General features: G+C 37.9%; 1 protein-coding gene across 4 annotated transcripts in view; it reads left to right on the top strand.

Moving 5' to 3' along the window:
- Positions 1 to 21,058, top strand: part of EFR3A (EFR3 homolog A) — an 85,343-nt gene extending 64,285 nt beyond the window's left edge. For 3 of the 4 annotated variants that reach the window (XM_082044112.1, XM_082044113.1, XM_082044111.1), the window contains 9 exons: positions 2,749 to 2,910; positions 4,126 to 4,257; positions 4,771 to 4,838; positions 6,010 to 6,137; positions 11,465 to 11,553; positions 15,578 to 15,626; positions 16,587 to 16,690; positions 17,301 to 17,350; positions 18,090 to 21,058. In XM_082044112.1, coding sequence (XP_081900238.1) covers positions 2,749 to 2,910; positions 4,126 to 4,257; positions 4,771 to 4,838; positions 6,010 to 6,137; positions 11,465 to 11,553; positions 15,578 to 15,626; positions 16,587 to 16,690; positions 17,301 to 17,350; positions 18,090 to 18,195 — 888 coding nt within the window. In that variant the 3' untranslated portion in view covers positions 18,196 to 21,058. The remainder of the gene's footprint in view (positions 1 to 2,748; positions 2,911 to 4,125; positions 4,258 to 4,770; positions 4,839 to 6,009; positions 6,138 to 11,464; positions 11,554 to 15,577; positions 15,627 to 16,586; positions 16,691 to 17,300; positions 17,351 to 18,089) is intronic. The other variant, XM_082044114.1, reaches the window with a different exon arrangement.
- The last annotated feature ends 6,374 nt before the right edge of the window (positions 21,059 to 27,432 follow it).

Raw genomic sequence — 27,432 nt, 5'->3', positions numbered from 1 at the left:
TGAAAAAGCTAACTTTCTATTTAGAGAGAAAATAAAGTAACTGAACCAGTTGCTTTGTTTCTCTTCTACAACTGTGTTTTTGCAACAAGTTGCAAAGATCACCATCAAATGACTTGATTTCAGGTAACATTGACTTCAGTGCTCTTGATATTCAAGAGGTGGCTCCATGGGATAAAATTTTCATTTGTATCTTCAGGGAAAGCCCCCATGATTCTGAAAAGACCTACCAGTAGTTAGATGCCTATGCAGCATTTCATTTATGCTCAGTAGTAGTTTTGCATTTGTGTGGCTTTTCTGTTGTTATAATTTCAGGTAATCTTTTATTTTAAAAGTCTTGGTACAGGAAATTGTGTCTTATGTGTTAAGCGAAGATGCCAGGGAAAGTTAACTTTGAAGAAAAAATGAACCTTCTTAAAAGGTTGGTTTTACAGGACATTGTGTTCTTTGGCTTCTGAGTATGTTTGGTTCTAAAGAAAATGAGGTATTTTTTTTAGATAATGCTTAACACAGAATCACAGAATGTCAGGGATTGGAAGGGACCTCAAAAGATCGTCCAGTCCAATCACCCTGCCAGAGCAGGAACACTTATGTGGAGTGAAATTAATTCTTTATAATAAAGACCTTATTTTCTATGTGGAAAAAATGCACCTAGTTATTAGTGTGTTCTGTTATTTCTGAGTATAGTTAAACTGTGTACATATGTTTGTAAAAAAAAAAAAATGAGTGAGGTCAGCTCAAGCAGGCTTTAGCACATTTATCACTGTTATCTGCCTGAAAAAATACATTCCTTTCTCACAGCTATTCCATGCTGGTTTTTTTTTAGCTGTGAAATAAAAAATGTGTGTCTTCAGAGTGTTGACTTCAGTTAATAGTCTAATTATAAAAATCAGAAGAATTGCAGTTTAACTTGTCCAGAGGCAAAAATACTACATATATTATACTATGCAAAATAGAGTTGTGCAAGTTTCAAGTAACATTGCAAGATAGATGTCCTTACTAAGTTGGTACAGTTTCTATTCCTTGCCATACCTGTTTTGGTTAATACTGGAATAACACAAACGTAAAGAATACTCTAACTTTGGCAATTATTAGTAGTGTATCTTTGTAAAAACTGAACTAAATTTTAATTAATCAATTTAATATCCAAACTACTTTAAATCTTAGGTGAGGTGTATTTACTGATTTTGCTAGATTAACATTTTTATTGTCAAACTAAATATTTGAATTGTTAATACCGTCCTCTGAAAAAGAGAGCAGGAGAGGAAAAGAGACTCTTCTCAGGTCCAGAAGAGATCACAGACTCTTCTAAAAAAGTGTATTAACTCTGTGTAATGAAGTCATTCAGTAATTATCTATGTGATACTGTTTCAGGTGCATATCATAAACCTAATGTTACTCACCTAGAGCAGATGTGTATGTTGGCAGCCTGGTCCTCATGGATTCCTCCTGTTGTCAAAGGAGAGGGGGGAAGCACCTCCACAAGTCCATTAAGATCTGAATGACCATCTCTGCTTGGTTGACGTTAGATGGGGATCCTAAGGCAATTGTGTATCATACTTACGAATTTCAGTACCTAAAATTAGATTAAATTAAAGCATGGACACAAGACTCTCTTCATCTTAGTCCACCTTCTCAAACCCAGGAGGTTTATTTCTGTCAATTCTTTACAAGGAAATGAACTTGTGTTTCGCAGTCTTCTAGAAAGATACATGTCAAGAAGATCCAGCTAATAATTTATTTTCATATCTAGGTGCAATTCTTTATCAGTGGGATGAATAATTTCATTACTTTTATTTTCCAAATATACAGTTTCTTTAAACAACTAACCTTTACTGTGCTTCTTCCATAGAAACTTCCATGCTTTGCTAATAGCTCTGTACCTATCTTTTCTAAATATATATTTGAACAACTATGATTTTAGAAGTAATAAGAAGACTTTATAAGGTCTAATAAGGAGCAGCACCTTCATTATTTCTTAAGTGAATACATCCTGCTTGAAAAACAGATGTTAAAAATGAGTTTTCTTTCTCCTTTTAAAGCTGAACTAATATTTCCAGAGATAGAGCATCAGCCCTTTATATCTTGAAAATTAACTGTGTCAACTGATACAGACTTGTATCCTCTGCAGATTAAGGATGCTGGGGTGCACTGAGTCATGTGTTTCACACAAAACCTGCTTCTTAGTGTGCCTTTCTATGTGTTCATTTTTTTGTGTTGAAATAACAGATTTTTTTTCTCAATTTGCTTTTTAAGAAGACTTGCTTAATAAACACATTTGATGTCATCTTAAGCAGAACCCTTGACACTCCTCAGTTACTTACTTAAACAATCTTGAGAATGTTTCAGGATCTACTTTTTACTCTCTCCTTTTCATAAATGGACAATTTTCTTTTTGACTGTTTCAATAGCAAATAGATGCCAGCGTCTGACACACGGTGCAGTTCTCTGTATCATCTTCCTCCCCGTCTGTGCCTTTCTACATAAAATGGAACAGTACTATATTTATACAGAAGTTGCTATTAAAGTAGTTCACTAGTGGTCTTCTTGATTAACCGTGGACTTGTTTGTGTATGTATGTGTATACATATATATAATTTTTTTTTTTTTATTTCTCTGTCTGAAATGATCTAACATCAAAGTTGACTCTGTCTGGAGTAGGGAGTTAGACTAGAGAACCTTTAAATATCCTTTCTAACCTAAATTATTCTGTGGTTCTGATACTTGTTTTACCTCTTTTGTCTTTTATAGCATGGTCAGCAGTTGTACAGACACATCTACTTGGGCTGTAAAGAAGAAGACAATGTCCAAAAAAACTTTGAACTGCTGTTTACATCTCTGGCTCTGATCACAATTGAATTAGCCAATGAAGAAGTGGTTATTGACCTCATTCGATTAGCTATTGCTTTGCAGGTATGAGTCTGAATCGGTGTTGAGTTCATTGACTGACAATTTATATTTGTTGCTGGAGATGAGGGTGACTTTTTTTGTTTCCATATCGATTTTAAAATGGGAAATTGCACCATTCAGTCCTAATTTGATTGGTCCATTAAGGAGTGCACTTTATACATAACATTTATTAATAAGGAAGCTTCAGCTAATCAAATTTGTTACAAACTTCTACAGCATGTTCACTTCAGGAAACAGGCAGATGTGGAAATTTGTTGAAACACTCCCTAGAATCACTGATACATTCATTATCAGATTGACAAGGTAATTTTATAACCTGTAATCTTGCTTTAGTGTTCCATATAAAATATATGGACTGTCCTCACCTTGAGAGAAAGCCTTTGGTTAATTGATTGGTTCGAAATATTTTTTGAAGTGAGCTAATTAATCTTATCTTAGCGTAAAATTCTATCAGTGTGTTGCCAAGCTTTATTCCTTAACATTTCTTTTACAGGATCGAAGATCATTCATACTTATATACAGTCCTCAGTGAAACTGTGTAACTTAGTAGGTTTATCTGTGTTGAAATTTAATCATTCAAAAAGCCAGTGCTCGCATGGGCCATGGAAATTTGATGAAATTGCATCCTGTATTCCCAGTTCATTCTCTGTCATTAGCCTGATAGGGAATAACCCTAACGTGAAACCTTTGAAATGCACAATCTTAATTTGAAAATATGTCACTGAACCAAATCCTTACTTGATAAAAATGTCATGATTCTTTTTATTAGAACAAAAAATAATACAATCTAAATAAACATAGAAATGCGAATAAGCATTAAATAATTCCCTTTATGGTACTGTATCTGTGATTCACAAGAGTGATTTTTATTATTAAAATACTTTCTTCGTAAAATAAAGTTGTGATGAGCAGGTGGTAAGGAGAAGAGACTGCCAGTCATTAACCTGTACTCTTTCTGAGAAACACAAGTTTGAGTTCGGTGGATTTATTTATCTTTGTACGGGTTGAATCCTCCAAGCTCTCTAACTTCAGATCAATATATACCTGATTCAGGGGTGAGCTAAAAGACTGAGATTTTAAAATGAGAGGTATTAAATGCTAAGTAATACCAGATACTTGTCATGTGTCAGCTAGTGTTACTAATAATAATTTTGACTTCCATATATTTGGAACAGCCTCTTAACTTTTGAGATTATAATGCTGTCCTTTGTATTTCAGGACCTTGCCATCATCAACGAGGATAATCTGCCCATGTTTAATCGTTGTGGTGTCATGGCATTGGTTGCAGCATATCTGAACTTTCTGAGTCAGATGATTGCAGTTCCTGCCTTTTGTCAGCATGTCAGCAAGGTAACATGTGATTAAGTTGTTTAAGTCCTTTAGAACAACACACATTCGACTGTAAAATGGGTAAATAACTCCTATCAAATAATAACTTGTGGTGATGATCTCCTGTCTTTGTGTCCACCCACATTGCTCTTTGTCTTCAATCTCTGATGGCATTACTTGCTGACTCCTAAAATTATATACAGAATGTTCATCTCTCAAGTCATAGCATTTTTATTTTGTTTATAGTAACATGTATAATGGGCTAAATCCCCATCTGGTAGAAGACTTTACAACCTCACCGGCCTTAGTGAAACAGTACTGACATGCACGAGCCCATGAGAACCAGATTTTTAGTCTAAAGGGTGAGTGCCACAATCTCTTTCTGTGGTTAAAAGAAATTCTAAGGGCATCATTTGTGCTGAGGTAGCAGTTAGTGAAGGACTGGTAATCTGGTACAGTAGGACCTCTTTAAGCAACTTGGTCACTGGAGAAAATAACTATGGAACTACTCCATTTGTCTTGATTGTTTTTCAGGTGATTGAAACTCGAAGTCTGGAAGCATCTTATTTTCTGCCAGAAACAATTTTCAAAGACAAATGCAAGTAAGTAGGTGTAGAATGTGACTTAATGAACAGTGAAGTACTTATTTTACTATTAAAAATCACATTGAAATATGTTGCATATGGGAAAAATCATTCAGCCTTTAATAGTGTACTGGATAGGCAGAATACCACAAAGCTTTGTGTATATGCAAAAAGTCTGCTTTTCAGCCTTTTTTTATTGTAATCCAAGGGACTTACATCTGCACAATACGATGCTTGATATAAGTGCTACCACAGCAAAATGCATTTGCACTGAATCACAGAGTGGATGAGGCTGGAAGGAACCTCTGGAGTCCACCTGGTACAACCACCCTGCTCAAGCTGGGTCACGTAGAGCAAGGCTGTCTAGGACCATGTCCAGATGACTTTGGAATATCTCCAGGGATGGAGACTCCAGAACCAACCTGGGCAGCCTGTGTCAGTGCTCGGTCACCCTCACAGTACAAAAGTGTTTCCTGATGTTCAGACAGAACCTCCTGTGTTTCAATTTGCACCCATTGCTTCTGGTTCTGTCACTGGGCACCACTGACAAGGGACTGGGTCTGTTGTCTTTCTGCCCTCCCTCCCTTAAGGTAGTTGTACACATTGATAATATCTCCCTTCTTTTCTCCGTTTTGAAGCATCCCAGCTCTCTCAGTCTTTCTTCGTTCAAGAGATGTTCCAGTCCCTTAATCCACCCTAGTGGCGCTTTGTTGCACTCTTGACCATAAGTCTGTTTCTCTCCTATACTGGGTAGCCCAGCACTTGACTTAATACTCCAGGTGTGGTCCTACTAGTGCTGAGTAGAGGGTAAGGATCTCCTCCCTCCACCTGCTGGTCAGGATGCCAGTAGCCTTCCTGCCATGAGGGCACACTGCTGGCAAATGGCAAATACTGTCACTTTGCAGTTTCTTCTATTTAACAGAGACCATATCTCTCAAGATGTAGCAAAACAGGTGACAAACATATTTCAGATAACCAAGAAGTGTTAATGTCATTTAAAATATTACAGAGGTACTCAATGAACTCATTTTGGGGTGTTTATCCATTCCTGAAAAAAACTAAGCAAGTTTTATTTAATCGAATCATTACCATTGACCTTTTTTGGTTGCTTGCAGACATTGGGAAAATATTTTACTTAATGAGCAAATTTCTACTGGTAGATAGTAACTTCAAATATGTATTTTGACAGTCTTCCAAAATCCTTAGAGAAGCATGAAAAAAATTTGTTTTTCCTGACAAACAAGATTGCAGAATCATTAGGAGGCAGTGGATACAGTGTGGAAAGATTGTCAGTTCCATATGTACCCCAGGTAACAGGTAAGTGATGATTAGTTGCAAAACTACTAAGAACTAGTTATTAAGAAAGCTTTTTTTAATGTGTTGTGTACCAATGAAATGCAGTGTTAGTACTTGGCAACAAAATTTAATCGTAATATAATTTTGTTTGGTTTTGTTTTCATATTAGCTGCAGTATTACTGCTAAGAAGTTTCAACTTTGTGTCCTTTCCAGATTTATTTTTTCACTTAAATTAGGGAGGTGAGGCAGAAAAATCTCGAACCCACTTTGACTCTTTTTCATTAAGTCTTTGCTTTCAAAAAAAATACCTAAGAAGGTAGTAGTGATTATTAGTGGTTTTTCTCTATGAATTTGAGTTAGCACGTGAGGAAGGATTCTACAAGTCAGCGTACTTTATCCTTTTTAGATATTCACTGGATGAAATATATCCCATCCTGTTGCCCCATGGTCTTGTGCTGAGTTGTGTTATTTGCCTTAGTCAAATTCTCCATGAGCAGATGTTAATTTAATCAAGAATGTTATGTTTTCAGTTATTAGCTACCTATGCTAGCTCAGTGTCAAGTAACACAATGAACATATTCTTGAGGAAGATTTGTGGGAGTTTCTGCTACCCAGGATGCATGAATAGTGTGTGAATGTCTAGCTTAGTATGTGACATGCTGTGTTTTCTGCTTTTAATATATTTTCAACAGCCAATCAAGCAACTTACTGAAAAAAAATTGTTTTGAAGCATTTGTTTTACTAACCATCCGTGTTTTGTGGCTGTACGTTACCGGTTGTTATTATAACAGACTATAGGACAGCCCAGTCTGAAGCATGACTTTTATTTCTCAAAAAAGTCCCTAACAGGAAAATCTGATTCCTATGTTTTTTAGCTCACACATAGAATGACACATAATATATATGGCTAGTAAATGCCAGATCTGTCACACTTGCAGAGAAATCACACAATTCAGAGAAATCACTGCCTGCTCTCAAGTCTGGGAGGGAACGGGTTCTCCGGAACAGAGATGTGGTTTTGTCCCATGTGCTCGCAGGCAAGATAGTGAGATATTCAGAGACACAGCAGCGATGTCTGGGTTTTCTGCTGCTGGTTGTCATCTTCTAAAAAGGAAAATGTTGATATACTTGACAGATTATTTCTTCTGGCATCCAAAAAACCGGTTAGCATTATATTTTAGCATTGTCAGAAGAGGTAGGTAGCAAGCAAGGAAGTGTTATGTTTTCAGTTTTCACTGTCTTTGAGTGAATGAATGAGATGGAATGAAAAAGTTGGAAATGTATGTTAGAACATGAGATGTATTTGTACCCAGATGACCTTGCTGGGGTTTTCTTGGGTACTGTCATAAAAACGCATTCCTACACAGGTAGATGTGTAAGTTCCAACAAGTTGAAGTGGGTTTAACTGCCTCTTCAGATGATGAGAAATGGCCGAATTTGATGTTAAACCTCAGAGTATATGAGTCAGATGGGTAAGGGGTTTTTGTGTTGTAGTCTTTTGCAAAGAGCAGTAACCAAAACTGATTTCATGTCTCTTATCATGTCTGATTAGGATCTTTAATCTCTGATCTGTGAGATGTTGGGCTTCCAAAGTTTTTATTTAAAGTGAATATTTTGGAATTCTAAAACTTTTTTGTTTGACTTAAACGTTTATTTCCTTCTATTATTGAATTTCTATCATATTATAATGCTATAGTTTTTCAAAATAGAACAATAATTTTAGTAAAAGTTGGATCTGGATTTTTTTATATTGCCGTGGAAGTTATGGTTAAACCCAAAAAGCCAGTAAAGATTTTATCCTACTTATTTCTAGTATTCCTGAATATTAATGATATAATGCTTAACAATGACTCAGACATAAAATCATCATACTGTCTCTGTTTTGGTTTTTGGTACTTCCTATCAGTCTGAAAGTCATTCATATTTGCAACTTTTTGTATCCTGTTCTCTTCCTTATTTGGGGTACGAGGGAGGCTGATAATTTAAATGTATATTTGTTCATTTTTTTGTCTATACACATATATATGGTTTTGATGTAACTCTATTTTCATCAGGCAAAAAACCTCATAAATACAGACACAAGTCAAAAGGTAAAAATGAGTTGTAGATGAGCCTGCTCCCCTGCTAGCTGTGGTGTGTGTATGGGATGTGTGCAGTCCAAAAACAATTCACTTTTAGAAGGCCTTTAGACCTCTAGGCCAGAAACTGTGTTGTACTTAGTGTTTCCTTCCGCTTGTTTTTATTTAGCTCCTTGATATACCTGTAGCAATGTTAGCTGCTGCAAGGTTTGCCTGTGTGCTTACTCTTGATTTGGAGCTCTACAATACGGTAGCTTCCTGGTTTAATATCCAGAGCAGGTAGTAGGGCTATGGGTATAGTTTTTGTCATGGTACTAACTTGCTGTTGTGGTTTAACCCGAGCTAGCAATACAACCACGATAGCCACTCACTCACCCCTTCCCCCAGCCCCCCCAATAGGGGAGAGAATCAAAAGGGGAGAAACTTGGATTGAGATAAACACAGTTTAATAAAATAACAAAATACTAATACACTACTAGTAAACATATATGTAAAATAGAAATAAAAGATACTCAAGGCAATTCCTCACAACCACGCTGAGCAGCCAGTCCTAGGAAACAGCATCTGGTCCCACAGCTGATCCCAGAGAGAGAGAAAAGGGAGGAAAAAAAGGCAGAAAGGCTCAGAGGCCTCTGCAAAATGTCAAAAAGCCAAACTAAACGTCCTGCACCAAAAGCTCCCCTGGCTGCGCCCCAAAGAGAAAGCGAGGAGAAGAGCCAGAGAGATTGGAAGAGCCAAACTGGAATGTCGCAAATCCCAGCTCTCCTTAAATGATGCTAATGGGATGGAATACTCTTATTGATCAGTCTGGGTGTCTGATGCTAATGGGATGGAATACTCTTATTGATCAGTCTGGGTGTCAGACAAGCTCTGCCCCATCCATGCCCCGCTTCCTCGATGCCTCACACCTGTGGGCAGGGCAATCAGAGCGTCCTTGGTGCTCAGACCGGAGCAATTAAAAACATTAACTCTGTTCTGGGGTGTTATCTGCTTGTTCTCAAACTAGGTCCAAATAATGAGCATGCTAACTATGGAAAAGAAAGGTTTCTAACTGCACAAACAAAATTAAACTATCTTCAGTCAAACCAGCACACTTGCTCTTTGAGTGAAATTACAAGAACTTGGTAGAAAGTTGGAAGAAGCTCATGGCTGTTCACAGAACGATGATTGAGTCTCACTCATTGGCTGTTCAGGATAAAGCTGCATTAGTGGGACATATATACGTGCATACGTTCTGTGTGCATCCCACCACCTGGCTCTGGTTCCCAGTCACCCCAGTCACTGGTACCTGGGCATATGAGTCCCCAAGGCCCACAGCCCCAGTCCAGGTGCTGGTAAATGGGTCTCAGTCAATCCCCCAGGCCCCAGAGTCTTTCTCACAGTTGGTCTGGTCCTCCTGCTCTGATGCCTTTAGCCCTTTATCCCTTGCTCCTCCCCAAACCATCTCAGTCCTCTTTTTCCCCACCCTAAACACCCCATAGTAAGCCTTGTGCAATTCCAAGATGTTCTTCCCCTTCATCCCACCAGCGAGGTGACCCAGAGAACTTCTCCCATTGCTCCATGGGGTGGGTGCCACTCCCAGACCATGGGGCCAAGACTTTTGGGACACCCCTGATGTAGGGCCTGGGGCAGTGGGTATTGGGGCTTCACCACTGCCCTGGTGCCTCTGGGCTCCTTTGTGAGTGTGGAGACAGTCTTAGTATTATATAACAGAAAAAAAATTGCAATTTTCACAATTTTTTACCCGCTCAATATGTTGAAATTAGAGAAGAATGGGCATTTTTATTAGGCAAGTATAATGAGGCATCCATTATAAAAATGAATTCTATCCAAAGTAGTCCCAAAAATTTATCTCCTGGTGTTTGCACGTCAATTATAGAGAGAGCAGCAAGATGGCAGCAAAGATGTAGTTTTGTCTTGTGTTTACCCTTGAGGACTGAGATGCTTTCCTCAGACTCTGTATGCATTGCACCGTGTACCAACGAGCCATCAGGGATTAAAAATTAAGTAAATCCTTCAAAATGCCTCATCAAATGCTCAGGGACTCTGAGAACCTGGCAAATTCAGGTGTTTTTCACTAATCTTGTTCTTTCACTGCCTCTTGATCTTAAAATGACGTTTCATTTGTATGATTGCTGAAAGTTATTTCTTGGTTTTTAAAAGCTGAATATGTTCAACTCTGCTGGAATGAATTCTGTTTGTTCCTGCTCAATATTTGCACTGCAAAAGTGCTTTGCTGGAAGTGGTTTAAACAAAGGCTGCAGAAGAACCAGCATAAATTAGCTCATGGTAAAGGACTTTTACAGTCCTTATCTTAGTATCAAGTGCCTGTAGGTACTTCTAACTATGCAGTGCAAGTCAGCGAATAGTAATGGCTTGATCTTGGCTAAAGTCTAAAATGTGACATCGCAATTCATGGGTTTATAAATGAGATAATGAGAAAGTCACTCAAGTCTCCATTTGTCCAAGAATCCTCATGACACACCTGTAGAAGTATTTTTGCAGTTTTGTTTTGATCTTATGTTAATCTACTAAATGTCAAAAAAGAGAAAGGATTATTGGTGTATTGTCTCAGGGCTGCAGTCACAAAGGAAGATCCATCAACTGATGGATCATTTGATCATAATCTGCTTATGCATTAATTAAATTGCTCTGTGCCTTTTAGCATCAGCACAGCTAGTCTTGTTAAGACAACTTCTTAGACTTGCTAAAATGTTTGTAGGAAGTTAGAAATTGAGAGAATTTTCTCCTCCAAATAGATTTTTAGACTCGCTGAATATGGTACTTTCAGCAACAAGGATAAAGGAGGATTGTTGTTCATTTCCATTCAGAAATGTTTTTTTCTTCTGTCAGTCTTCCAAGAAGCCCTTTTCTGCTTCAGAGTACTTTCAGATTAAGTCCTTAATCTTTGAATTTCACAACCAAAAAAAATAAGTTTAGGGTTTTTTTAATTCCTCTGCAGCGATGTATCATAATGCGCTGTTATTTAATATGTGTTTGTGTAAGATCTCATCTCATCCTTTTCCATTCTGGGCATTCAAGGGAAAATTGGCAAGATCTGGGATGAGAGGGGGAAGGGACAATAAAAAGGTTGTTTTCCTTCATATTTAATAATTTAGAGCAGTAACTGATCATTTTTCACAAGAATCCAAATGATAAAGTAGATTATCTTGAGCTAAATAGACATATAGAAACAAATGTGCATCTGATGTCCATAAATGTGATTGATCATGTTTCAAGTGTTATAGAAAAGGTTGTTTTTCTTGTAGACGAGGACAGACTCTCCAGGAGGAAGAGCATTGTGGACACAGTATCTATTCAGGTGGATATTCTGCCTGGCAACAACACAGAGGATAAGGTATGAAAATCACAGGATATTTTAAAGCAGCATCTTCAGAGAGGGGAATGCAAAGAAGTTTTCCCAGGCAGTCTAATACCTAATTGATCTAGCAATGTTAAGTTCTTTGGGGTTTTGATTTTTTTTAACTCCTATATTTGTAGAAATAGGTTGTCAAAGACACTGGTACTGATCATGCTGTATAAAAATGTAAACTATTTTGTCAGTGTTTTACAGATAGTACTGCAGAATAGGGGGAAGCAATACATTTATATGCCAAACAAGTAATATTTAATGCATAAATATTCTAGAATATTTTCTTTGTTTTTTGAGAGATCAAATAAATGCTTCCATCTGTATCTCTGCATCATTTGAAGTATCTGAGAGTCTTGTTCATCAGTATGGGGCTGAGAGATAAGAGTCTGGAGGGAGACTGGAAGGCCAATGGCATCCTGGGGTGTGTTAGAAGGGGGGTGGTCAGTAGGTCGAGAGAGGTTCTCCTTCCCCTCTACATCTCCCTTATGAGGAAAGGCTGAGGAAGCTGGGGCTCTTTAGCTTGGAGAAGAGGAGACTGAGGGGTGACCTCATTAATGTTTACAGATATAGAAAGGGTGAGTGTCACGAGGATGGAGCCAGGCTCTTCTCGGTGACAACCAATGGTAGAATAAGGGGTAATGGGTTCAAACTGAAACACAAGAATTTCCACTTAAATTTGAGAAGAAACTTCTTCTCAGTGAGGGTGACAGACACTGGAACAGGCTGCCCAGGGGGGTTGTGGAGTCTCCTACTCTGGAGACATTCAAACCTGCCTGGACACCTTCCTGTGTAACATCATCTGGGTGTTCCTGCTCCAGCAGGGGGATTGGACTGGATGAGCTTTTGAGGTCCCTTCCAATCCCTGACATTCTGTGATTCTGTGAGACCTGCTGTCTTTGAGAGGGGCAGGTAAAGACTAGACAGGCCACTTACGCCAAGAGTTTAACACACAGTGCTTTAAAGAGCCAGGAAGGGTAAGGTAACAACAAAAAGTTCATGTGTGGGGCACAGGATCTGAGGCTAATTATCCCTCAGTAAGACTGCACTGTAATTAAAATTATCCCACATCTTTTGACACTTCATTTGAGATATTTCTTAAGCTCAGTTTCCGTTTCTACTGAACCTTTTTCATGGTTCTGCTGAAATTTCTGAGTTGGATTTCTGCAGGCTGTGCTGGGGATTAGCTGTTGAAACTGAGGTGTTTGTTCCTGCAAGTAAATCCTACGTTGAACAGCTTAAAGCACAAGCCAGCTGGAGACATGGAACAGAATGTGTGGACAAAGTCAAGCTGCATTTTAGTTAAAATTGCAATATTAAACTATTGCAAAGGGGCAAGCCTCAATTAAAAATTCACTGACCGAAGTGATTTTTGTTTTGCATCATTATTATTGTTATTATTCCATTCTGCTTTATGCTGATGATACTACAGACGATATTCTGTGTTCACTTCTTGGTATTGTGCTTTAGCAAGAATGCAGATAAACTAGATAAAGTTTGAGGAGAAAGAATAAAAAAGTGTTTGAAAAATAAACCAGATTATCACAATCCTTAACTTTCTGAAGAAAGTAAATGCTTCTAATAGGAATGTGGGTGTTTACCATTAGTATCCTTTAATTTAATGTATTGTATGTGATATGTGATTGAACATCTCTCTTGAAAGTAGAGTTGAGAGAAGTTCCCATTTCAGATTTCAAATGATTCTGCTGATGTTATGTTAAGCACAGATGTTTAGACATTTTTTGAGCAGGATATAGCAGTTGTAGATAGATCAAAATCTTCATATGGGTTCTCAGTTTAATGTGGTGCACTGTATTGGTTAATGAATTCCTATTTGTCTCTCTTAAAAACAATAATTTCACTAATGAGAAACACATGAAGCAAAGTATTCCTCTTTTATGTGCTTTACAATGTATGTTTGCAATGCAAAGAGGAAACCAATGTGATGCACCTTGATACATAAATCATGATCATCTGAAAAACTTTCATAGGATCATTTTGGTTAGAAAATACCCTTAAGGTCATCAAGTCCAACCATTAACCCAACACTGCCAAGTCCATCTCTAAACCATGTCCTTAAGCACCACATCTACATGTTTCTTCAACACCTCCAGGGATGGTGACTCCACTACCTCCCTGGCAGCCTGTTCCTTCAGTAATGGTGCTCTGTTAATTTTGCTAATTTTTCTTCCCTCATAATGTGTGGTTTTGGCCACTTGCAACATAACATGATGCACTGAATGTAGTTGAAAAGAAGGAAAAGAAGAAAAACAGTCCACAACGATGTTAAGTCTGATTCTCTTGCTACGTAGATTAGTAAGTAAAACATAATCCACAACTTCAGCACAATTCAACTGCAAGAAAAAAGAGCATAAGGCTTTATGATTGAGAGGACAAACAATTAATGGAAGCTTTAGGATTAATGAAGTATGGTATCATTTCTACACTGCCTGAAGTAGAAGAGTGTTTATCCATAAAATATCTATTATTGTATATAATAGCAATGCAATTCTTTTGTTGGCACAATCAAAGTTGTTTGTTGTGGCAAACCAGTTGGTGAATCCTGTTCAGGAAGGTGGTTTATTCCATAGTTATCTGCATTTATAAGATGAAAGCACTTGTAAAAGCAGCCAGTGCTTCTGTGATATGAATAACCAAATATAATGCTGTCTAATAGCAGCAACTGCTATGGTTGTTAATTAGAAGTCTGAAAGGCTCTCATAAACAAGTAATATTTACCCAGTACAAATGCTATAAAAGGTGTTATTTCAAAACCTGAATACTCTTTATCTCTAGGCCTATCTGCAAATATTTGACATAAAGAGAGTCTTGCTGTTCGTATTCAGAGGTAGAGAATACGATGCTAATTTAGTAAAATCTGTCAGAAAAGTATCATTTACAGCTCCGTCTCCTGAAATAACACCGTCCGAAATAACACTGTTGTAGAAAGGAAACGGCTGCTTCCTCTGGCCTTTCCATTTACAGCAGGTCAAGTCAATGCATTAAAAAACTTAAATAATTCAAAGTCTTATGAATTGAGTGAAATAACTTCTTGCTACCTTATAGATCTTTCATCTTAAGTCATATCAGACCGTTCTAAACAATTAGTGTTTATAAGGAAAAATAAGAGTACTGCCTGTTGAATTTTAGTTAGTTTTGAAGGGTTAAAGTAAGGCAGAAACTATGTTATATCTAGCTGAACACTGTTCTGCCATCTAAGCACTCTACCCTAATATTACCACTCCAGTTTCACATTAAATGTATTTATTGATATAGAAACTCTATGTCTATAAAGAATTGAAACACAAAGATCCATGAGCTGGAGCTCTTCAGAGAAATATTCCTGCATCTTCAGTGATTTTGCAGCCTCAAGCAATTCTTAATGAAGTACATCTGCAGCAGCACATGGATATTCATAGTGCTAAATGAACACATTTTCTCAGTGCATCAGACATAGCTTGTTATGAAGAGCCCTTTAGCTCCCATGTTTATAACATAAGCACCAGATTATTTGGAGCTCATACTGGTATGAAGTCAGCTTAAAGCCAGAACCATTTCACATTCTCCACAACCATCTTGTATTTTAGTATCACTTTGCTGGTAGCTCAACTAGTCTCAGGAAGCAGTTGTTATTATTCACAACAGCTGTCTATGAACCAGTACTAAGGCTTAACAGTGTAGAAACACCGCAGCATATTCCTGACCCAAAGGAGTGTTCTGCCAAACTTCAAGTCCTTTTCCAAAGCGCTGGTGCCGTAGAGCAGCTTGACCAGCATTTGGAAAGTTTTCCTTGATTTCATTTGATAAGAATTTCCTCACTAATTGGCAGTGGCTAAAAACATGAATTAGTGATCTGTTGGATGTTACAGAAACACCAGATGAAGCTATTAGAAACTGATAAGACAGAAAAAACTCTGCAGCCATTTCAGCCTTCCATATTTATCATATTCCTTATTTTTTTTAGGAGCTTGCTATATGCGAGGTTTAAGGGGTTTTGTTTCTTTTTATTTAGGTTGATAATACTGAAGAAATCACCTTTGAAGCTTTGAAGAAAGCAATTGGTAAGATTTATTACAATTGTGTTTATGCTGCATAGTTCTGGATTACTGTGGAATTGTTACAGAAAAAGGGGTTGCCAGAAGAACAATTAAAATATAACAATTGTTTCTATTCAGCTAGTAAATTTATTTAAAACTTCAGTTATTTCTAGATTTCTGAAATGGTATCTTGATAGTTTTAGGCTGTTCATTTTCTGAAGCTAATGTGACTGAATGAAAAGCATCTGGAAGTGCCTGTCATCTATTAAATTTGCCCTTACAGGCCAAGCTATAAATAATGTAGAATTTCAAATTCCATTGAGTGTTTATTTATAAAGCAACTTAAATATTTTTTATTTATTAAGATTTTTCACATCTTCAGTGCATTCAGAAAATAGATCATTGTGGGTTTAAAAAAGACTCAGTTTTTTAGTTACTGTATAGATACACATATATCTGATTTGTTTAAAAGAATGTTTTTTATGACAATTGACCCACATACAACAACTCAGAGTTATCCAGTTTCCTTATTTCATAGCATTTTAAGTAATTGCTAATTAACGCTGTTCAGTCCACCAAAATCCTGTCAAAAGCGTGGATTAGACTTTAACATTTTAAACAACAGACACTGACATTTTAAATTATAATCCAATCTGACAGTTTTACAAACCTGCCTAATAATTGAGGTACTTGAATTCATTTGATGCTGGAGAGTTCCAGCTGGTTGTAGGTTCACTCAGCTTATGGAGCTTGAATTCACTTTTCCCAAATTCTAATAGAAAATACACTGTGGTCCTCAAACCAGCTCCCTGAAATTGTATCTACATTTTGCTTTAGAAGCAATGACAGATCACGCTTTATTATGGTTGCATCACTTCAAATACAGTGCTTGTTTGCTTCTGCAATGCACATTTAAAGTTTGGTATCACTTATACTTTGTAGACAAAGACTACATTTGTCTTTTTTTTTTTTTTTTTTTTTAAGATAACAATGGACTTGAAGAACAGGAAAAAGAAAAAAGACGCCTTGTGATTGAAAAGTTCCAAAAAGCTCCATTTGAAGAAATCGCAGCACAATGTGAAACCAAAGTGAGTTTCTGGAAAATGTTACACAGCCTTGAAAATACCAGTAAAAGCATTAATGGGGATGTGGTGGCTAAAGGTGGTTTAGGTTATCATGTTGTTGCTTCTGTTACTTCTAAATAAATTCAGTTGTCTTCAGCGATTGTCTCTACTGTTATCAGTGTTGGGAAGTTTCAGTTATTTGACGTGTGCTTTTGATTGATCCTGGATGATTTGAAAAGGAGCGGAAATCCCATACGTTCTTCATCTTAATGGTTTCCTTACTGTAAAATCCAGATTCATGTTCTGTTCCTATTTCATCCTGGGATAACTGGAGCAGTATTTACCCCATTATATTTTGAATTTGAGGTGTATTTCAATTTTGTTAAACTCCTATTTCCAACAGCCAGATTTGCTATATAATTCCTTGTAGTCCAAGGCAGGCTGACTCAATCTCACACGTCTTCACGGCTCAAAATCCTTGCAGTAGGGAGAAAAGAAATCGAGATAGGAAATGCTGCCCAAATTTGCCATGTGGTGGTGTGGAAAACAGTCACTGCATGTGGCCTGGCCCAATCATTTTAGCATGGTTTGATATATAGACGTTAATAATTCAATTTTACTCTTTTTTTCCTAGGCAAACTTGCTTCATGATAGGCTCGCGCAGATACTGGAGCTCACCATTCGGTAAGGCTTTATACAAGAGAAATACGATGAATGAAAAACGAGCTTTAAAGCAACTGTGACTGCTTTCACATGGTCATGTCAAAGTGTTTGTAAACACATGTAGTAGGCAGAAAATAATTGTCTTAAGTGAAGGTTGTGGTTAAACCCTGGTAGGCATCTAGGCCCCATACAGCCACACTGTTTTGATCACAAATCCAAAACAAGGCACCACACAAGCTACTGTAGAGAAGATTAACTCTATCCCAACCAAAACCAGTACACTGAAAAATAGTAATCTTCACCTAAAACAGTCATGTTGATTTTCTTGTTACTATTTTAAATCTTTTTAGATAGTGGAGAATATTCAGAAACCATGTCACAGCATTCTTACATTATTTCTATGTATAGCAGTAGTATATGAGAATGCAACTGTTTTTCCATTGCTGTATCTGTTTGGGAAAGTAATTAGAAAATTAATAACCAAAATAGTACATGACCTTATTATAGAGTGTTGTGCAGTATGATTAGTATTTGTTGGTAATAAAATTCATTTTTGTAGTTCTGGGACATCAGTGAAGTTGATGATCGACATGATTATGTCGTTAGCATCTCAGAGATAGGGTAAAATACGGGTTATGAGAAGCGGGAGGGAAGTTTACTCTTGTACTCTTGTTTCTCAGCTATTTGTTTATGAAGCTATCAAAAAGAAAGAAGTCTATATAATTATAAATGATCTATATTGATTGTTCTTCTCACACAGTCCTCCGCCTAGCCCCTCAGGAACGATGACCATTACTGCTGGACATGCTCATTACCAATCTGTTCCAGTCTATGAGATGAAGTTTCCAGATCTTTGTGTGTATTAAGTGTCTTCTGAAATCTGCTGGACATTATTTAGAGTAGAGTACAATAGAAAGAACAAGATGAGTTTTCAAATTTTATTGTGTATTTCATCTAACCTAACTTAAAAATAGCAATGGACATGAGCCAAATCCAGATTGGTCTTGCTAAACTCATGAGACTGTCCTGAATTGGTTTTTGTTTTCTGTAGTATATTTGAAGCTATTTTTTTCATATGTTTCTTCATTTTCATATTTGAGTACGTGTAAAAGTCAGATTCAAAACTTGTCTTGCCATACAGATGAATATTTCAGTTACTTTAGGAATTTGTATTTCTCTAAATTCCTTTAATTTGAGACATCGTAACTGAAGAACCTCTTAAAGTGTTTGTTTGTTTGTCTTTTTTTCTCCTGTCCACCTCAATTATATATCTGCATAGAATGCTTTTGCCTTGCTTCATCTTAACAAGTGTAACCAGCGGAGCCTGAGCTCCCTATTTTTCATGCTGTCATAGCTTGTCAGCTTGTTTATTTTGACATATATGGAAAACAAACAATATCTTACATGTGTTCAAGTATGGTAAATGAATTAATGGACACTTGTTAATTATTTTTTTGGTGCGTCACATAACATGCTTTTTAGATGTGTACGCCCCGTATATGTCCTGTGTTTCTTGCTAAAAGTTAACTGCTTTGCATAAGAGAAGAGGAATCTCCTCTTGAAGCACTGAATTGTGCAATATTTTTTATGTCTTAAGACGTATGGTTTACAGACTGTACTTTTGAAAATGCAGTAGTATTTTACTGTCTGCTTTAGTATAAATACACAAGAGATATATTTAGTATAGCAGAAAATGAGGGCATTTTAAATCATAAATACAGAAATTACAAATATATTCTATGAGGTATATCTCGGTAGTTTATTACAGCTTTTTAATGATATTTTAGAAATTGAAAGAAAACTGGATGAAACCATGTAACGACCAAGAATTTATTACATAAGTTTTCAAGCAAAAGCATTTTTAGAGATGCATCTGTGTTTGTTTTTGTTTCATTTCTCAAACCTTTCTAGAAATAAGGAAAGTGTGGTATCTTTCATAGGTTTATGTATCTGAGTATGTAAATAAAGTAAAATTGACATAGTAAATCATTGAGCTTTTGATGATAGTTGTCAAGACCGTCTTTATGACTCACTAAATTCTACAGGCAAAAAGAAAAAGCAGCTTTCATTGATGAATAGTAAGAAGTTCCTTAATCTGGATCTGATGGACGCAGCACGAACATGAATGGATGTTCTCAAATATCTACAATAAATGTAAGACATTGAAGTGAGGCAGCAGTTCAGATAAACACTGATCAAGCCATGAACAACGTGCTCTCACTTCAGCCGGCCCCACTTTGAGTGGGAGCTCGGGTTAAATGACCTTCAGAAGTCCCAACCTAAATTAATCTTTGCATAATTCTGAGATCAGAATGGTTATCGGATCAGCTCATTTTGTCTTGAGCATTTGCAAACCCACTGTAAACCAGATTTTAATATCTGAGCTGTAATACAGTATTCCACTGAACGACTTTTAGAAGCTTGATGCGACATAACATCATGGAAAAACCAGCTACTTAAACCTATGAGATAACGTGCTGAGACTTTCAGAAAGCATTCGCAAAACTCAAAAGGTAATTGAGACCTTCTTTTCAGTTTAACAGTGCAATCACAGCTGTTAGTGGATGACGAAACAGCCCCTTATCTACAGCATTCCGTTGTGATTTTTACTGCTGCAGCGTATCAGCCTGATCAGACCACAGCCTACACATAAAATAGGACTCTAGCTTTTAGTTTTCACTTTTTGGGTTTTGTTTTTTTAAGGTAAGACATAATAGTTTTGTGGCCTATCTAAAGAGTGTAATTTTTTAAACAGTAAATCTAACCTAGGGATACAATGTGAAACACTTATCCACTCTGTCATTTTTTTAAGAATATCACTGTGCACTTTTGTACGAAAAGAAAATAAGTATGTAAGAAAAATAAGAATGTATTTTCGCTTGCACTCTTGCAGTATGGAGACCGTGCTGTAAATACAGGATTATTTCTGTTTAGAATCTGTTGCATGAATGCTGCATGAGAAAATAACTAGATTCAGCATTTCATTTTCTCTTCTGTTTATGAAGTATTTTTCTTTTATGCTAATGGTAGGTTTCCATGTTTTCACTGTTCAAATGAGCTTTGTTTGGGAAATGCAGGTGTTGTGCAGGTGTTGTGCAGGGAATGAAGAGCTTGAAACACTCCGTGTGTTCACATGGTATTTCATTTCTTCCTTTCTGGAAATTCAGGGACTCTGTAAGTTGATGATGGGTTCACTCCGGCCTTTCTTGACAGCTGGGAGATGGGAGTGAGTGTAAAATGGATTGTTTTGGTAGCTGTTATAATATGTAGCTGATGAATGAAACCAAATGAGTTAAGAATGCTGTTGTACAGTATAAAGCTGCTTCATTTCACTTACCTCTTCATGTTCTTGAGACAAGTTGCAGAACTTAAAAGCTCTATATGCATACTGGCCTTGTGTTATCTGCAACACACTGAGCACTGTCACAATGGTTAAAAATTGATATCCAGCTCTTTAAGTGTGTTCTAGCTTTTGCTTTGGGTTTTCTTTCCCATTATGTCATTTTGAAAAATTACGGCTTTTGGTAGTGGGTCACTTCGAAGTCAATTAAATCCTTGTTAATTTTGAAAGGTAGAAACAGCCTGTTTTCCAAAATCAGTGGGGCCGATTTGTCTGTTGTTCTGATGGTCATATATTCTGTACTGTACGTAATGAACCAGTTTCAATAAATGTAAGAATACACTGTGCAATCTATATTTAAGCAATAAAATAAATCAAAATTTAAAGTATTTTCTAAGGTGTCAGTTAATTTTTTGCAAATGTTACAGCACTGGAGCATTATTAAACTACTACTAGCTCGTATGAGATATATCGTAATATAAAGAGGATTATATTGTCTTTTTTTCGCTTGTTCCTCTGATCCTAATTTTAGTAGACATTACTTAAAACTTCATATATATATTTAGGAGATTTTAGAGAACAAGTGCCTTCTTTATATAATCTGTGGCTTATCACAGAATGGTTGGGGTTGGAAGGGACCTCTGGAGATCATCCAGTCCAACCCACCTGCTAAAGCAGGTTCACCAGAGCAGATCACACAGGAGTGTGTCCAGGCAGGTTTGGATGTCTCCAGAGGAGACTCCACAGCCTCTCTGGGCAGCCTGTTCCAGGGCTCTGACACCTCAAAGTAAAGAAGTTTCTCCTCATGTTCAGATGGAACCTCCTGTGCTTCAGTCTGTGCCCGTTGCCCCTCATCCCGTCGTTGGTCAACACTGAAAGGAGACTGGTCCATCCTCTTGACACCCACCCTTGAGATATTTATAAGCACTGCTAAGATCCCCTCCCAGCTTCTCTCTTCCCCATCATGAATCTCAGAACCTCCTATTACGATGTGTGGTCGTCAATCCTTTTTTTGTTGCTTGGGTTGGTTTGAGCAGGATGTCGGATACTTTGAAATAAACAGGGGAGAAAATAGTAGCTATAATTGGGAGGTTATTTTAAATCCTATCTAAAAAGAAGGTGTCACGGAGGCACCCCTAGGTTAGTTTAAGGGACAACAGGGTCCAAAACAACTTTTATTAAACCGGTGAGAAACAGGGTTTTAGCACTCCAAAAGTGACTGAAATACAGGTTCGGATATCAGTTGAGGAAAATTATTAAGGGGCAGCAACTAATACAACAGGCGGTCCACAGAGTGCATGCACGTGGCTTCACCCAAAACAATGGCAGAGCCGTCCCTGAGTCCCGGAGAAGTACACACTTGCCTGAACACGGTGTGGGATTATTTTTAAAGAGATACACGTACTCGTAGTGAGTACGGAAAGTGTACACTCGCGATTGTGCGAGGGTAAATTTATAATACACTCGCAATCCCGCGAGGGTTGATTTACTTACACATGCAAATGTGCACGGAATATTACACGTGCTTATGTGGAAGCACGGGAGGAAAATACACTCGCGATTGTGCGAGGAAATAATTTATACACGTGCTCGTATTGAGCACGGAAAGTTACACGTGCAAATGTGCATGGAAAGTTACATGTGCAAATGTGCACGGAAAGTATAAATATACTCGCAATCCTGCGAGAAGTTTTACTCACACCCGTGGTGGCACGGCAAGCGGAGTCTCCATCCCGGGGGGGCTCTTGGCGGCAGCATCTTGCTCGTGCTCCGAGAGACCCGAGACAATGGGCGGAGTCTCGACGAGAGTCCCGTTTTTATACTGGCTGATCAGATCTGACTGTGGGCATTCCAGAAGCTTCTCTGCACCCCCACACTGGCTGTGGGTGCCCCTGAAGCCTCCAAACATCCCCCACACTGGCTGTGGGTGCCCAGCGGCTCAGTGGCGCCTCGGCACTCCCTTCTCCTAATGGCCCTGGCCAGGGTGCTCTGGGCCAAACAAAAGAAGCTGTCAGCCTCAAACAGCAGAGAGAGAGGGAGATGTGCCTACTCCTTCCATACTGAAGGAGGGAGGGGGAGAGAGAGGGGTTTGCATCCTGCCACAGAAGGTATCGAGGTCACTAAGAGATTCTGTCACCTGAGCTACCAGATGGAACCAGAGAAGGAGGGACAGAAGTGGCAGCCACCACGCTTGTGAGACAAGACAAAGGTGACGCGTTAAGAGCCGCTTTCTGGGCACTGAGAGAGTTTCTGTCTGAAAGGTTTTGCTTTCTTCACAGTGTTGCCTTTATTTGAATGACTTAAGTCATTCATTGCTCACAGTTTTAATGATCAAGACAACCAGTACACCTGAGCAGGGCTGGTGTGCAGAGTTCTTGTCTTCCTAAATTACGTCAAGTCATTTATGAAGTCATGTTTCCACATCTTTAATACTTTATCAACTCACAAGCAGAGAATAATTGCTTAAAAAGTCAAAATCAATCAGTATCTAATGAAGTAGGAATTCTTTTCAGATTAGTGATGAGTAGCTTAGTTGTTCGATTTGGGGCAGCAACTAAGTTTTGGCCAGATGTGCCTCAAATCTTTGAAAAATATAGTGTTAAATACCTGTGATAATGAGAGAATAAAAAGGTTGTGCTAAATGTCTCATCTTGTTCTGCTTATTTTTTATTATTTAGCAGCGATCTCTCAGAATGAATAAATATGGCTAATCATAGCTAGATTAAGACTTGTCTTTATCAACACCATTCATATGATAGTAATTATTCTACAGAACAGCTTAGGCGTTAAATTCTTCCTGAAATACAAGATACTGAAAAAAGAAACAAAGTAAGTAATGACAGCATTGCCTGAATAACAGCACATTTATATTATAATTCCTGTGCTACTTGATCAATCGAAATGTTCCATCTCTATCTCTGCGGTCAGAAAATTCAGTGTATCTCAGAGTGAATATATGCGTGTGGTATTTGCGTAAACATGAATGCAACACTGGTTTCAAATAATTAACAGAAAGGGGCGGGGTTTTTCTTAAATGTATATTTTAAATGCAGGTTTCAGTGGAGCAGCACTGCTGTTGTCAATCAGAAAAATGAGCTTGTGTTAGTATTAAACAGCAATGCACGTAATTCACAGTTTTTCCCATTCCTTCTAATTACTATCTGGCTTTTTAATTACCATTTTTAATTATGAATGCTGTGAAATATAAAATAGTTTTTCATCACTGTGCTAAAAGGCTGATGAACGTGGCAATTCTGAAACGAGTCATGCAGATCTCATCCTCAGCACTGGACAAAAATGGGCATTTTGCAGAGTTGTAGCATTTTGCTTAAATACCGAAATGCCTTCTTTCTGAACAGCATAATGTGTGGGAGGAAATAAAAAAGTTAATTACAGTCTTGTCTACAGATAGAATTTCTCACTTATTTTTTATTTTGTTTTGTTTCTATTTTGTTCTTTGTTTTCTGCACTGTTCTACTCCTTTGCAGTTTAATGGAGCAAAAATACTGAAGGGGCAGCCAGAGGTTTATAGAGTATGAGCTGCTCATCCAAGAGCATTCACTGGTATTTTCACCTGCTGTTCTCACACCGTTCGCTTTTCACAAGCAGATCAAATAATGTGGTTTAGTTACCTGCCTCATGATTTGGAAGAATGTGGGAAGTGTTTCTGTGTCCAGCATTAGGATAAAGCATAGGAATACTTTTGTGACAGAGTTCAAGCCTGTAGAACAGGGAATAGAGAAGAAAAGCAGACCTTTCAGAGCAGTTGGACTACTAGAGAGTTTATAGCAACAGGTTTTGTTCTGTGAAATGTTAGTGAATCATAAAGTCATAGAACAGTTTGGGTTGTAAGGGACCTTCAAAGCTCATCCAGTCCAACCCCCTGCCATGAGCAGGGACATCTTCACCAGATCAGGTTGCTCAGAGCCCCATCCAGCCTGGCCTGGGATGTCTCCAGGGATGGGGCATCCACCACCTCTCTGGGCAACCTGGGCCAGTGTTTCACCACCCTCAGTGTAAAAAATTTCTTCCTTATATATAGTTGAAATCTCTCTTCTTTCAGTTTAAAACCATTACCTGTTGCCCTGGCACTGCTGGCCCTATCAAAAAGTTTGTCCTTATCTTTCTTAAGGCTTTTTACAAGGGCATGCATGGGGGTTTTGTGAGCCAGGGAAACACCAGGGCAGTGGAGACACCCCCTGGGAGCCACAGCTCTTGTAAGAGATGCTGATTATACCCTGGTGTTACCAGAGAAACTGTGGCTGCCCCCACACCTGTGAAAACCAACAGTGATTGATGGTTACAAGCTGTTCAGAAGTGACAGGTAAGGAAGGTGGAGGGCTTGTCCTTTGCATCAAGAAATGGACAGACTGTGAAGAGTTGCCTCTGAAGAATAGCCACGAGTAGGTTGAAAGCCTATGGGTAAGAATCAAAGACTGTTTTCAGTCTTTGAGATAAAGTCTTTGCAATAAAAGTGTCTCTTCCTTGAGGCCTCCCTATTCAAAGGCCTCATTATCTCTCCCTTGAGCCCCCATTAATTGTGCTGGGACACAGGGAGGGTCATTCGGTGATCACTGACCGCCTGGGTGAAATAACGAATCACCAGCTACCCCCAGAGGACCAACCAACTCACTTCTGGGACCACCGACCCATTTCTAGAACAATCTCATTAATTAGCATGAGGAGCGATCACATTCTATCTCACATTCAAATGAACTAAGGTATAAAAAACTTCTCACTAGGGACACTAGTGTGAAGTTTCACCTCACCCACCACCAAAAGAGCTACAGAGATCATCACTAGATCAATGGACCCTTGGAGTGGTGAAATCTGATTTTTCTTCTGGTATCTTTATCTCTTGTTTCTCTCTCTCTAACTTTATTCTGTGCACGTAACTTAATTGTGAGTTTTGTTGTTGAAGTCTTGTTAAATTTTGTGATAAAGTTACAAACTTTTGCCAAGCCACTATTCGCTGTAGTTCTGCTGAGTTTAAGTGAATTCATGACTTAATTGAACCTCTTGAGTAGTTGGCATGACTCCCGGTTACCATGCAGAGTATTTAAAAGTTAACTCTGCCCTCATCCCACTGAGCGGTACAGGACACGTTACATGGTGTTCAAATCTTTTCTTCCAAGAGAGGGCTAAAAATGGGGGAAATTTGGAGTCTTTTTAATAAAAACATTTTGTTAAATCATTATTTTACTTTTTCATATCTTTTTTCCAGTTGATAGTAACTATTACAAGTATGCCTTTGTTAAGCACACTGAAGCATTGTGAGAATTCATAGAGACCTTTCTAATTCCCAGAAAAAGTGAGACAGGTATGACTTGGTCCTCAAATCAATTAATAATTTGTTTCTGGATGTTGAGGGTCACACAAACAAATCTGACTCCTCAACATGACACTTGAACTTATCACGAACAACATGCAAAGCAGATAAACTTTGACACCAATGTCATTTTTTTTTCACCCTACTGTAGGTTTGCAGGCTCAGAATTGTACAACTCAGAATCCAAGTCTCTCAGGTAAGGCAGTACCCGAGCTTCTGCATTCTGCCATGCTTAACAACTGAAGACACCTTAAGCGGAAAGTAAAACAACCTTGTTTTGATTTCTGGTTCTAGTTTCTGAGATGCCTGGGAAGTTCTGCTGCGATGTAGTGCGGAACTGAACCTGAACTCTGAACTCAAAGGCGTTTGGGGTGGCAGGTTGTTGGTCTTTGTTTCGCTCACAAAGTCAGTCATGGCAGGTCAGCACAAAGGGGCCAATCAAGTTAAAATGATATAATTGCTTTTGATCAGTAAGTCAAACCTTCACTCTTACAATTAGATGTGTTTACAGAAGAAATACCTGATTAGTGTGGTTTTGATTTTGCAAATACATGCTCGGTGGAAGTGTGGAAGTACCAGTAATCCTGTTTAATAATATGTCATATACCATGTGGGCAGGTCGCCTTCTGGGTTTAAGCCGTGTATTTGCACTGTTGTGTGCTATACAACTAAAACATAATGAAAAAGACATATAAAGATTATACCTTTGTGTGCATCTTTTGTATCAGAGTAAGAAGGTTGCTAATGATTTTGATCCTAGCTGGGTTTTTTTGTTGGTGGTGGTTGGTTTTGTTATTAGTAGTGATGCTTTAGTAATTTTATTTCTTATGGCAATGTTTTATGATCAAAACGTAGTCTAAATTAGCACCTTATCAAGTAAAAGGATGTACACATCCTTTTATACTGCTGTTGTCTGATAAGTGGTGAACCTCATGAGTGATGAACTTAAAAAGCAAAGAAACTTGGGTTCAGTAGAAAGCAAAAAGCATTATTCCAGCTTTACATTGCATAGTTCAGAACACATTAGTTTTAGCTGATTCCAGGAAGCAGAACTTTTAAATTTATTCCCTTTTGCGTCCTGAAGTCTCTCAAAACTGGAGATAACCATGCATAGTACACAGCTTTGGGGCAAGGAATGTGTCTTTTGCTGTCGTGATCTGATTGACCAGCAGAAACTCTGCAGGTTGAAAACTGCAATTAAATAAGAAGGGAAGAAGGAACTAATTTTTGTGTGATTACCTTAGCTTTTCTTTTGGGTGTTTCTTGCTAAGCTCAGTAAAGGAAGAATGTCCACAAAAGGACTTGGAGTAGTTGCAGAATGGTTTAATTAAAAACCTGAAATACTTTGCCACCATCAGAAAGATCCAGTCGGAACCAACTACCCAGTTAAAAAGTCAGTCTTTGATTAGAACAGCTTTTACATAGAAATCGAAT

Source organism: Streptopelia decaocto, assembly GCF_964273445.1.
Source record: "Streptopelia decaocto genome assembly, chromosome: 2".
In the NCBI taxonomy this organism is placed as follows: Eukaryota; Metazoa; Chordata; class Aves; order Columbiformes; family Columbidae; genus Streptopelia; species Streptopelia decaocto.
This window is presented reverse-complemented; position numbering and strand designations above follow the sequence as displayed.